The sequence below is a fragment of the Etheostoma cragini genome, chromosome 14, assembly GCF_013103735.1.
Source record: "Etheostoma cragini isolate CJK2018 chromosome 14, CSU_Ecrag_1.0, whole genome shotgun sequence".
In the NCBI taxonomy this organism is placed as follows: domain Eukaryota; kingdom Metazoa; phylum Chordata; class Actinopteri; order Perciformes; family Percidae; genus Etheostoma; species Etheostoma cragini.
In genome coordinates, this window is record NC_048420.1 from 10,469,946 (window position 1) to 10,484,106 (window position 14,161).

The 14,161-nt window shown below is 39.2% G+C and overlaps 1 protein-coding gene across 1 annotated transcript in view; it reads left to right on the top strand.

The window, feature by feature from the left end:
* kcnh8 (potassium voltage-gated channel, subfamily H (eag-related), member 8) overlaps positions 1-9,525 on the top strand; it is a 48,996-nt gene extending 39,471 nt beyond the window's left edge. The window contains exons 13-16 of the mRNA XM_034892709.1: positions 40-326; positions 1,181-1,296; positions 1,567-1,646; positions 7,401-9,525. Coding sequence (XP_034748600.1) covers positions 40-326; positions 1,181-1,296; positions 1,567-1,646; positions 7,401-7,961 — 1,044 coding nt within the window. The 3' untranslated portion in view covers positions 7,962-9,525. The remainder of the gene's footprint in view (positions 1-39; positions 327-1,180; positions 1,297-1,566; positions 1,647-7,400) is intronic.
* Positions 9,526-14,161: the final 4,636 nt, after the last annotated feature.

Sequence of the window (14,161 nt, forward strand, 5' to 3'; positions counted from 1 at the left end):
GGATTCTTTTTACGTTTTTTGTTTTCATTTTATTTCTAGTCCGGGGTGAAAAAGAACGGACGAGTGGTTCAGGGCTATCCGCCCATCATAGAGGCAAAGGTCGAACAGGAGGAAGATGAAGAAGATGAGGAGGAAGAGGAAAAAGACGAGGCCATGTCTGTTTCTCTTCCACAGGAGCGGAACCAGACGGTGAACCTTGGGACTGGTGGGAAGTCTCCGCTGAGCCGCCCTAGCCAAAAGACCACAGGACAGAGCTCCATGAGGTCTCAGAGGAAGATCCACAAAATTACTCTCACTACTTTAGACCCGTCCAACCTCATCCCCAGGTGAGTTTGATCGCCATTGATTTGTCTGTCTGCCTGTGTTTCAGTGACTCTGTGGTCGATATGTGTCATTTTTTAGCACAGTAAAGGTGGTACAAACTACAGCTAGGCACTTGACTAAAGTAAAGTCACAGTCAACATTTGTATTACCTTCCAATTAAGGCTAAAACTAAAGATATTTATTTTTTGGATTAATCTGCAGATTATTTTCACGCTTAATTATTTAATAGTCTGGTCTTTCAAATATTGCTAAAATAATTAAAAAATAATTTCCATCCCAGTTTCTCAAAGTTCTAGCTGATGTCTTTGAATGTCTTGTTTTGTCAGTCCAAATCCCAAAGATTTTCAGTTTAATATGATATAAAACAGAAAAAAGAAATCTCAAAATTTGAGAAGCTGACAACAGCATTATCGCATGAAACAATTAATCGGTTATTAAATACTTCCCAACTATTTTTTTGGTCCATTGACATTGACCTTTTTTAAATTTTGACAGAGTTAGACTATCTTTTTCCCTCACTTTCCAGTCTTTATGCTAAGCTAAGCTAAACGGCTGCTGGCTGTAGCTTCCTATTTACCGTACAAACTTGAGAGTGGTCTTCTCGTCTAACTATTGGCAAGAAAGCAAATACACATGCATTTCCAAAAATGTTGAACTTTTAAGACTATGAAAGCGCAACACTTACAATACAACAATAAACCTACTATTCATTGATATTATTAGCGTTGTTTTCTAAATCTTTCCAACAATTATTATATCATCAGTAACAATCTCCCCCCCCCCACATCCACCAACCCACCAAACACACACACACACACACAGACACACACAAACACTGACTTCTGTCTCTCTTCAGGATAGTGGACGGTACTGAAGACAGTGAGGGGACGGAGGGGTCCCTGGCTTTCCCCTTCTCTACCAGCCAAAGTTGTCCTGTCAATAAACCAACCAGTGCCCCAGCATCTGCCACAGGTCCACCCATCCTACTCTGCAATTTACCTCTTAAATATGACCTTATACTATTTACAATCCCCTTCAACTTCCCACATCCTGGGAAGTGAAAAATGTTCACCTCCAAATCCCTCAGTACTATTGTATGATGAGGGTGATTAATGTGAATTTGTACTTCCTGGCAATGCCTACAGTATTTATCAGCTGCCTTAATGCAATAACTGCTGGATGTAAATTTGCAGTTTGTATCGGGAATGGAAGTGATTTGTAACTTGCACATTTGTGTCACAGATATGCTGCAGAACAGCACAGCAGAGTTAGCAGCTAAAGCAGAGGAGACCAGAGGACAACTGCAACACCTCAACCAGCAGGTAGGATTCTGAGTCTGCGTGCATGCACGTGTGAGAGAGAGAGAACCAGAGAGATGTATTTGTGGGCACAGGTAAGTACTAGCCATATGGCTATAGCAGCATGTCAGGCATAAGATGGGTGAAAGGACTGAGGAAATTAATGGAGCAAAAACTGTTTTTTTTTTCTTTTTTTTATATAATTGAATGTGACATTGTAGAAACGTTTATATGTTTTCATGAACCTTGCACTGTAGTCTGCTGAAGATCAGGAAATCCTGACCTACAAAGGTTATTTTATAACTGTTTTTTTTACACCAGACTAACTACAGTGCCTTGTCAGTCTCATTGCATATTATCATATGTTTTATAGACTTTAGTGTTTCATTGTCCAGCTTAAAATAATCTGTTCAAACACACACAGCCTTTCAAGCTGTATCCTATGGTTTTGATTGGCGGGTGGCTAAATTGACATTAGACTTTTGGCCGGTGAGAGGAGGTGTGTGCTTCCTCCCGCTAAGCCTTAGTCGGTATCATGGGATGATAAGAGACAGAAAAAGGACATGGAAGAGAGGAAAATGAAGGGGTAAAGAGGAACAGGCAAATAGTTGCATGAGAAAAAAACAAAACAAATTAGAGAGCGATGAAGACAAAATGTGAAAGACAGAAGCAGCTTCACAGTGATACACATTGGCTCCGTTGTCCTTTCTGTGTCTCTGTGCGTTACCGTGTTTGACAGGAAGTCTCTCAGCATGCTCTTGTAGGTTGGTAATCCTCACTTGGATCCATCCACTTTGATCAACACAGGAGATGAAAAGGGGGGTTGTTGGTTCAAACCCTGTCTGCGTTTCTCACAAACACAAACATAAAATTAGAAATAAGTACGCTGTGTGTAATTTGGTAGATGCAGGATAGTTTCATATTGTATATTAATTACCAAAATATTGCTTTATTACTGTAATTCAGTAATGTGGGTTTAGTCATGCAGTTTCTCATCCAGTGCACAGAAAATCAGCAAATGTTCTGTTCCAACACTCAACTACATAAAAAAATATGCAAAATTATTCATGCATGCAGGGGCCCCATTTTTGGGTTGGCACTGCAATGTTATTTTTCTTTCGAAAATAAAACTGCAGTAGGCTACCAACAGTAGGCCTACTATTCTTTCAGTGGAAGTCATGTACCATAACTCTGGAACAACCTGCTAACATTAGCCAATATGTCAAAGAAGCCGAGAAGCCAACTCTATCACCACTTTTAAATCAAAACTCAAAACATTTCTTTTTCACAAACATTATTGACCATTATTATGACTTCATTTATCTCTCGTTTTTACCCTTGTACCAATTATTTCACTTTTATGTATGTATTTTTAAACCGTAGACATGCATGGAGTCCATTCAAGTCAGAGAAAAGCGGGACTGTTGTGCAAATCAGCAATGCAGCTAACGTTAACATTAGCGATTAGCGTTAGCATAGCAAGCTAGGGATTTTTTTAAACGTTTCTATTAAGAATATGGGTAAAAATGTATACGTACAGGACTGTGTAGAGCACAAAACAAGACTGTCTTAATTTTTCAATCAATTATTTAAGACGAAAATACTTACATTTACGGACGCCATTGTTGCCAGTTGCGCAATGTATTCGGGGTACCCCTCGGTTTCAAGCATGAACTGTATATTCATTAATATTATCGGTCTATGGTTTCAAGTAGCCTACACTCGGGACTTGGCTCGGTTTTCTCTTTAACTGTCCATGTCTGAATCCCATTTCTCTATCTTACCCCTTCTCCTTCCCCTACCCATTTGTCTTACCCTTATCTCTTTTCCCTTGAAACTGAGTGTTAAGGGCTGGGGGTAAAAACCTATGAAATACAGTATTGATCACAAACTTCCAAGATGCCGTTTGCAAATGTCGATTGTGTGAGTTTTTACAAAAGTGTCAAATGCATTTATATATTTATTTCTTTGTTGACTTGGTTGGTGGTGGTGCAGAGGCAGATGTTCTTATTTGTGTAGTACTTAGGTCTGTTTGCAATATTTATTTTTATACGCACTGCATGGTGTTTTGTACATTTGTTTCAGATATCTCGGTTTTGACTGTCAGTGATGTTCAGAAACACTTTCTTTGTTAACTAAAAGCTGTCTTTATTGCCCAATAAAGTAAACAAAACAGGCAAAAACATATAAATATATATTACAGAGCCATTATCAACTTTTAGAACCATAACTTACATGTCACACACATAAAAAAGGCACACAAATGTGTAAAAAGACACACAAGAGTACAAACAAATAAACTACAGCTATTCAAAAGTTCCAGACCAGTCTGATACCTGTTGCCGGTATCCCTTCCTTCCACCCCATTTCAATGTACATGTGCATAAACAGGAATTAATTACAAATTATTACAATAATACAGTACCAGTAGGATAATGAATGACTAAAACATGAATGCATGATTTAAGAAACTTCTTCTCGTTGGGTTCTTCACTGCATGGGTTTCCTCCATACAGGGTGATACAGGGCAGTATACTGTATATAAAGCATGTATCAATGTCTCCAAAGCAAGTAGTGTTATGCACCGATATTAAATGAAATTTGTTGCTAATGGTTAGACTGAATCTTATTTTTCTGTCTTACCTTTTTTTTCCTTAGTTTTGCGCAGTCACGTGAGAGTACTATCCCAATACTCCTTTTGATCGAGGGGTAGGGCTAAGGGGAAGTTATCTTTAACTGAATTCCCTGTTGTACAGTGTTTTGAGACCATGTCTTATCTTGATATTGTACTTGAAATATATTGAATTTAACTAATTGAATGTAGCAGGGGTCTTTTGAGACCTGTATCTGTACCTGTGAATAAAAAAAGCACAAACTGCAATTTTAAACATGGCCAGCCAAACAACTAACTAACAAGGTTAATGTCTTTGCTCATTCTGACCTAAACCACACAAAAAGCGCAGCATTTTAATGAACTACAAAATGTGTCAACACAGTAATAAATTCGGCCTCGCTCTGTGACCTCTCATCTTTACTGTTTACTTTACTGTTTATTCTGGATGGTTTATTCTACTGGGAGATGTATGAGGTGTTAGTATTGATGAAAAAGGGGTCTAACATGGTAACCTCTGTACCGTGTCATATAAATCAAAAGAAAAGCTGAAAGAATGAGAACTTTGCCTGAACAGTCTCAGTAATTGCACTTATGATTACAAAAAGAGGCTAGAAACACATCTACAGTACACCCAAAATAGACTTGAGAATGAGACATGGGTACACACACGTATGCACAGCAGTAGTGACCTACTTTAGTAATTGTAGGAACAAGAAACAAGCATCAAATTATGAACGCATCAAACCTGACAAACTCCAATATTCCCTCTTTGTGTTAACTCTGTTTTCCACAGACTGAGGAAAACATTCTGCCTCTTTAGTGAGTTAATCACTCCTCTAGCATTTAGAAATCAGCTAGTTACTTTACTTTTGTTTAGTGCTAACTAGGTAGTGTACAGTAGCTTTCTTGCAAACACAGCCTGCTGGTTGGCTGTACACAAGGTTGATGAGCACAAAACTAAAACCGTAAGATTGCGTGGCACAAAACCAAAACAATGATGCTAAAACTCTCCATAGAGCTGATATGAAGTGTAAGAGTCAGGTAATACATTATCTGTACTTCTGTAACAGTCACTATACCTGGAAAAACAAAGACTTTAAGAACATCCATTATCTTTTGGAAGTAAGATTTTCTAGCTTTCCGAGTCTAAAAAAAACGTAGCGAGGAAACTACTTTTGTTTTTATAGTAGGAAGGTGGAGGTAACTAAATGAGGTTCCCTCATTAATCCTACATTCTCTTGGGACCCACTTTTTGGACAGTATCTTGACTGTCACATTTAGAGCTTTTGTTGTCTAAGCTAGGTTTGTCATTCCCATGCTCCAATTCTGCTTGGGAAGGATACACAAAAGGCACAAACCTATTTCCTCATCATCGGTAGTCTCAGGTACATCTCAATTTCTAGAGCTACTGTCATCACAACCCTCCATTGTTAAAGAAAATGCTGCTCTGTGCTAAACCAGGTTGCTTAATATAGTGGATTACTATCTACTCAGAAACATTTTACTTTATAACTCCCATGGTTAGGTTAGAATAAGCATCGTACGATCCAATGATTCTACTGCTTATTTGTGGTAGACTTAACACCTGATGCTGGAGTGAGTTCTGGTCATTCATGGCTGCTGCTTTGTTTGATCTCTACAGATGGTTGTCTCTGAGGTAGGAGAACTGGAATCATGTTGACAGCGTGTCAGATTGGACTGTCCTGTCACTCTCAGCTTTTCTATTTTTATCAGAGCCAGAGTTTAGACCCAGGCTTTAATCAGCCTCTCCAGAGAAGGAGAGAGATTGGAGAATTATGAGAAATGTAAGAGAATATTTCCCCCTGTTTTAGCTATTGTCTCTAGACAGACTCAGTATGGTTAATCCAAGTTAAAGAACCTTAGTATTAGATATTATGTAATCGCAAATAAAACTAAATATATTCTCGGCTATTAACTGGCAAGACAATGAATTTGTAACACATTTTTGAATTTGCATATTTACGCCTAACAGTGTGTGTCCATGTAACTGAGAGAAGAAGATGGAGCTCCTGGCCTTATTTAGTCTGTTGTGATCCCAATATGCTTGATCACCTCTTGATGTATTCACACAGCCACTGTCGCCATAGTTCCTACCTGGAGTTGTGTGCCCTGCAGAGGGCAGATGTGCATCTAGTGGAACTGATGTGCATGATTGAAATGATGAATGGTCATGAGTGCTATGACTGGTAGAAGCAGATGGCATGTTGGCAGGGCTTCATGTCCGTGCCCTCTAAGGCTGGGCCATGTTTAGAGAGCAACTAATCACTACCCCCCACCATCAGTGTAATGAACAAGCCTAGCAGAGGGATGTTGCCTGCTAAACGGCAGGCAGGAGCCCTGGAAATACCGAATTCAGGATAATGTAGCGTATACATTGGAGTTGTTGTTCTTAGTAATAAGTGTTTCCTAGAAATTCAGCTAGAAGACAAGAGAAGTCTACTACTGTACTGTAACTGGCAGTGATTCCATTATAGCGACCATTGGTTTGCAGACAATAAGTGGTAAAAGATAGTAAATGTTATAAAAGAAGGCAAGTGTCCTGATACTGTGTGTTTTTTAAATGTACTAGCCCATATTTAGTCATTTATTCCCTGCTTTTAGACACTCTTACCACAGTTACAGCAATGCAGAAACATGCTTATTTTTTCTCGTAAAGAATCAGTCAAAAATAATTGCAAACCTTGCAAAAATTAAAACTAATTGACTTTCAAAATGTTATAGAAAATGGCTGTTGTTTTCATGTGCCTTCACAATAAAAGCCACCTTACATTTTCCCAATTCATTCCTTTAATATTAAGAAGTGGCAGTAGAAAATATTCAGTTTGCATTAGCAGTAACTAAAAACAGCAATTACATGGTGTAAAGAGAGCAGTAAACAGTGAGGCTTTTATCTGTGAGATGAAATTATATTGAATTACAAACTGAATCCAGTGCAAGAATGGCAGACTCTGCCACAGCAAATAAAAACTAGTCTTCTTTTTACATCTACTTGATTAGAATAAAATCCTTAGGTTATAGCTTTAAATGCTTTTTATTTCTGACCATCCACTTGAGTGCCTAGAATTGGATTGTTATGCTAAACCCTACATATGGATGAGGCCTTTATTTTCCTCTTTAAAATTAAAGATGGTTTGTGTCTGCAGGTGAGCAACCTCGGGAGGGAAGTGGCCGACCTTGGACAAGGCATGAAGAGAATGGCCCAACTCATGGAGACCCTCATGTCAGCACCACAACCTACGGTGGTCTGTTCCACGCACTGCTCCCCAGCACACATCACATACCTGCCCCATCCTACCCCTCCTATGTCGTACCCTTCACCAGCTTCCTCTCAGACTGCCTCCATCTGGACGGACACGCCCATTTCATTGCCTTCTTCTCCCTTCACCATACCTCAGCAACATGGTGCCATATGCCAAACAGACTCCCTCACACATAGATCCCAGGACCTCCAGCTGCGCTATCCTGCTATCCCCAGCTCATCTCCGCCTACAACTCACAATACATCTGCCCTTCAACGACAGCCCTCACCACTCAGCTCACCAGAGATTTCCTACTACAAAGAAGGGGTTTTGGTCTCCATCAGGTCAAGGGTACACAGTCCAACTCCGCGAGATGGGGGAGATGAGGGCCCTCATCAGAGCTCTGGGTGTTCTCCCCAACCTAGACATGGAGGCACCTACCACAACCCAACTAAGGGTTTGTAGCAGCCCTCCATGGGAACTTTCCTGGACTCTGCAGGACTTAATCCAGGATATTTTTTGTGGATATGTTCCTAAACTGAAGATCAAACTGATTAACTGGGGTTCCCCATATCATTGGAGGATGTTTGCAGTGATGCAACTCAGATTCCTTTTGTTTTAAAGGCACGTATTTAAAAATCTTGTTGCATGAAAACAAGTACAGAAGGTTTAGGTGTGTTAGCTTTACCTTATAGAAATGTAGTGTTGTCAGAGAGGATGGTTTGGATCAGTTGTGCAGCTGGATGATGGCTCCAACCCCCCCCCCGCCGCCGCCCCCACCAAACCCTAATGTGGGCTTGTGCCGTAATGGAGGAAAAGGGATATGGAGAAGGAGAGCATTACTTCAGTTCTCCCTTTGCTCCTGGCTAGTGATGGTTTCAGGTCGGCTAGGCTGGTTGGAGGAAAAGAAAGCTTTGTAAGTGGTGAAGTTGGTCTTTGGAGACAAGGAGGGGAGGAGTGGGGGCTGTTAACTTCCTTCCCCCAACCTCCTATCTTTGCCATTTCCTTTCCTTGTAACCCTTCTTTTGTTGTGCACTAAACCCACGCACGGTGCTTTGGATTGCGTGTACCAGTGCGTGTCTGGTTGGGGCTGGTTGGACTGGGAGCACAGAATAGTGTGAGGAGAGCAATGACACGTATCGTGCTCTTTACCGCTGGCCCTCAGGGAAAGGGGAATGGAGGGTGGAGGAAGTCGGTTATGGAGGTGGGGGGATATTTTATGCCTCGGGCAGCACAGCCCATGCTGTATCCTGTCACACTGAGAGCAGGGACTCTTTCTCCCTCTCTGCTTCTCGTTTCCAGTGTTTCTCTTCACACACCTACTCTCTCTTTCTCTCTCTCTCTTGCTCTTTCTATCTCTCTCTCTCTCTCTCTCTGCATGCCTTTCTAAGCCTTTGAGTAGTGCCTGTAGACACATTAACATGCTGCATGTGACCCTGTGGAAATCCAGCTTGCCATTTATCTATGTATTTAAAGGAAACACGGTTCAATCGTTTAATAGCTGAACCTGGCATTTACTGATGCATATTTATTGGATGTTGGCTCAGTTTAAACAACTGGGTCATTTAGGCACAAAGTAGTCGCCCCTCGGGAAGTGGCCGGGAGCAAATTGCCAAAACTAAATTGGTTCATGATCCACGATGGAGGACATTCCCCTGATCGTCACCCTTGGTTACCATCTCTGCGATCTATTTTATTAGCGGTTCAGAGCAAAGGCAATATTCCCACATAAAAGCACAATAAGGAAATAAAGACGCTTTTATATTTCTATGAATGTATCAAATGTATCAATACTAAAGATGTATTTTTTTACCTCAAAGAATGCAAGAGTGTGAGATGGCAGTTACTGATGCTACCGTATATGAAGTTGTGGCAGTTTGCTGGTACCAGCCGATGCAATCCTAAACCAGGAAAAAGGTCCAAACTCTCGTCCCGACAGATCTACTGTTCTCTTTTGAATTCATGTAGGTTTTACTCTGCTTCTCTGCAAATGGAATGTACTGTAATCAAAAAAAATCTTTCCCTTAACATTTTGATATTATTAGATACAAAAAAACCTGATATGCTAATAAATGACAAATATGACTGTTATGTCCTGGCTTTTTGTTTTTGTCCAGTGTTCACACCAACATTCATTAAAGCTAGATATTAGAGATTGTCAAAGCAAGAAATTCCACCTTTTTCTCTTTTCCAAAAAAAATAAACCGAATATTACTTAAAAGTCATATGAACAAAACATTGATTGATGGCTATGTAAGGATAGAATGTCTACTGATACACTCTTGATGAGATAACTGAAAGCATACTTGTCCAGTGAATGTAACAAGAAAATGCATTTGCTGCAAAAATGCTTGTAAATGCTGAAAAGCTAAATTGCTAAAGCTTACCTCGATTGCTGGCATAATAGCATAAGAAGTAAGTGAAGTAGAGAGCATACTGGGAATGGTTTTAATTAGTATGAATGCCACTGAAATGTTGAATAATGCCAATAATGTATCAAATAAAAGTAGACTGAAAAGTTCTTTTTTTAATAGCGGTTGCCACACTGAATTGCTGGTTAAAATGTGTAAAAGGGGAAGTTTTAGGGAATTATGAAGAACAAAAAAATGTCACACAAAAGCTGAATAATACCAATATTGTATTCAAGTTTTTTCTCAAGCTGATGCCAAACTGAATTGCCAGCTTTACTTTGGATGAAGTAACTGTAAGAGTGATGAATGCGTTGGTAACATGGGAAATGGGTGGGTCAAATTAGAAAATCTCAATCTCAAAAAGTACAAAAATAATTCATAAATTGTATAAATCTCCTACTACATTAAAATGTTTGGGCTTGAATTAAGTTTGAATCCTTAAATAAATCCTTAAATTGTTCAATTGTTTTTTTATATATACATATATATATATATATATATATATATGTACATATCTTATAATATGTCAAAAAAGTGATGAAAAGTCATAGTATGTTGAAAAACGTTCCAAAGTCGTAGTACAGCATTTCAGAAAAAGTGAAAAGAGCCGTAGTAAAAAAATTCTAGTGTGTACTGTATGTCATAGTAGTATGTCATAAAAAGTGATACATTTGTCATTGTATAACATGTTGAAAAAAGTCATGGTAAAGTATGTCTACAAATTTGATTTAAAAAAGTCATAGTATAGTATGTTGAAAAAAGTGATAAAAAAGGTCATAATATAGTTTGTCTTTGCATATTTGTCACTTTCACGTACTATATTGGACCTGAAAACTTGATGAAACAAATAAGATTCAAAGACTGAACCTTCTGTCTTCCAATCTTTCTCTCATCACTCTAAGCTATCTTATCTCACACAAAAATTAGACTTTTGGCATATTTGTCTCTTTTGCTTACTGTATTCAAAACTCACTGAAACATAGGATTTAAATGTATGTAGGCTTTGGACACTCAATGTTCTGTCTTCCATTTATTGTCTTATTACCTTAAGTTACCTCACCTGATAGAAGAGTGTATGTTTTTTGGCATATTTGTCTCTTTCACCTTGTATGTTGGAATTCAAAACTTAGTAAAAGATGTGAAATATGAACAGGTAACCCTCTGTCTTCCAATCAAACTCTTATCACCCTGAGCTATCTGAACTGGCACACAGTTAAAGTTGTTAAAGAATCATAGTGTAGTGTAATTTCATCCAGCACGGACCAATCCTGGAAGTGGAACGTCAAGCACTAAACAGTGATAACACAAATACTGTAAAAGATTTCAAAAAGCTGTATAATTTTCTAATAGCTGAAGGTTTTGCAAATAGTTTAAAGTTTGAATAACATCTGTAGGGAGTAGAATTTTGAATTGAAAGAATCCTGAAGATGTAAATTTCAATGTAATAAGCAAAAAGCTTAATATTTTAGAAATATTTTATAAATGGTAGAAACAGTTTGAAGCTTAAAGTTAAACATTTTGATATTTGAATGTTTTTTTTTGTTTTTTTGACTGAAAGTCATACGGAAGAATCGAATAACAATGTTTTGCTGCTGCAGATGTGATTCACAAAATAAAATCTGTGTCTGTATATTGTTGCAATATCCTGCTGACATCCAGATACATTAATCGGTGAATACATAATGTTCTTGGATTATAGCTAAACCAGGTAGAAATCATCCCATGCTAAATCTAAACTTTAGTCTACAGCCGTGTCAGCAACTCTGTGTTCTTGTACTGTGGTGCTTTGACCTAAACGCTAACATCAGCATGCTAACATGCTTACAGTGACAATGTTTAGCAGGTATGTTCTTAACCATGTTCACCAAAGGTTAACATGTTAGCATACTAGCATTTGATAATTAGCAGTCAACACTAAGTACAGCGAAGCCGATGGGAATGTCATTTATTAAAGTGTTTGTTCATTTTGGTCATATGCCCGAGTATTAGATAAACTGGATTTCACCTGATGATGAAGGTATTGGAAAGGTTTAGGGATCACCAAAGTTATTGCAATTCATCTTGAGAGGGTGAGGTGTGTGCAGAATTTTACACAAATCCATCCAGCAGCTGTTGCTGAATTGTTCTCAAACTCATAATTCTTCATGGTGCATGCACCAACCCGTACATATCCACCAAAACACACAAAGGTAATAATACCAGATCTCTGTCATGCAAGACTGTTGCTTGTCCACCCTGTTTATATTTGTAGTGTGTATTTTTTTTGTGCATGTGTGTGTGTGTGTGTGGCTCTGTCTTTTGTTAACTGCTACTACGGTTCATCTGAGGTGAAAGCACTGCAATCGTCATGTCCCACTGGTGATGTGGGCGTTGGGTGAAAAGTAAGTATGCGTGCTGTGGATCACATTGACACATCTGTCATAGGTTCAGCTGCTCTCACAGTGTGTGTGTGTGTCTGTGTGTAGGAAGTGGAGTGGGGAACACGGGATCTGTCTGAATTTGATACATCAGCAGGGATGCAGGTGAGATATACTTTAAGGAGATGTTGCAATGCTTTCTCTTATTTATCATGCATGTGTGTGAATGCTTTTAGAGATGTTGATATGTGTGTGCAAAATCCCCCACTTAGATTATTTATTGTGTGTTTTAAGGGACTTGCAGGCTTGTGTTTGCACCGAGGATAATATTTTTGTGTATTTAGAAGCGCCTCCAGCACACCTGTGGGAATGCTGTTATTTAGCCTATAAGGTCTCGAAGACCCATCCATATTTAATGTTGTAGACACAATCCCATCCTTGCTGTTTATGCATCGTTTTATCCAACTGCTAGCAAACTCATCTTTTATTCACCGCTTCCCACATTCTGACATTAGCTAACTTAGGCCCATCTGCTTTCCTCCTTTGCACCCTCGCTTTCTTTTTTCAACCATTTGTGAATTTTGATTAAAGTTTGGTCTGACTCAAAGGGAGGGAGAGGAGGACAAAAAAGAGATGGTAGAAAAAATGGGGACAATTGCAACACAAATGGCAAAGGGAGAAATGGGTTAAAAGAGGTGGTATCTGAACTGATGATGTATGAGCGTTTGTCATTATACTTAAAATACATTTAATTGTGCTTCATATTCCCTATATTGCTGTGTCTGTCTAATCTACTCTTTTCAAATGTTTAATGATGGCTCTGACCCAAATACAGCAACTGTTCATCCCTGTCCACTCTTTTCACACACACAAAAATGCTGTGTGGGCACACACATACACACACACATTCACTCTTCCAGTCAAATGAGCACTTTATCCTAGTGAAAAGAGCCTCTTCACTTGTCCCTCGCCCCAGATTTCAGTACTAAAAACACCATCGCTGTGAACTTCTCTCTCAGGTAATAAAAATATGTCCATTTCTCTCCTTTCATCTTCACAGACAAAATGAAGATGTGTTGAAATATGCCAGCTGTGGTGAGCTGTTTCCATTCAGCCTTTACTGTGACCAGATAGGCTGCCTGCTAACAACAACAACGACAAAAATTTGAGCTACGTGCTGAACCAAAAGAACATTAGTTTTGTATTTGAATGTGTGTGTGCGTGCGTGCGTGCAATTTGTGTGTTCTTGTGGCCATGTGTACGTTCATATATTTCAAGTGTCTGTGCCTCTACATATAAGAGCACACATACATATGGAGAAAGCTCTCCACACTAGGGTTTAACATTTATCTGTTCCACTCTGGGTGAGACAGCGGCCGCTGTTGCACATCCAAATTGTTACATTTGCATTGGGGTAAAGCAGGAAGGGAGAGTGAAGCATCCAGGGCATGGTGTGTGTTTGATAAATGAGTCTGAGTTGCTCCTGCTGGGTGCTATGGTACAAGTGTTGTTGGTGGTGGTGGGAGGGGTTTGCAGAACAATGTGCATGACAGAAGTGGAGATTAATGGTGGTTTCTTCTCGGAGACGTGTAGGTCTGGCTATGGCCATCAAGCGGTATGCTGGAACTGCTGCTAAATTACCTCCTTTGTTGCTTACCTGACAGAGAGCAGTCTGGCATTTTCAAAGGAGAAGATAGGAGGATCGTCACCATGTAGAGCTCTGTGAAATAGTTGTCTTCCATTGTCTTGATGTAACAGTGATGTAATGGTCCCTGTTGAAAAGTCCAGAATTAAATGCTTACTTATTTATAGAAGAAGACAGAAGGCATTTCTCTGTATGTGAACACCTGGCTATCTTTTACTCTTTATACACTTTTTGACAGCTGTACTGTACATT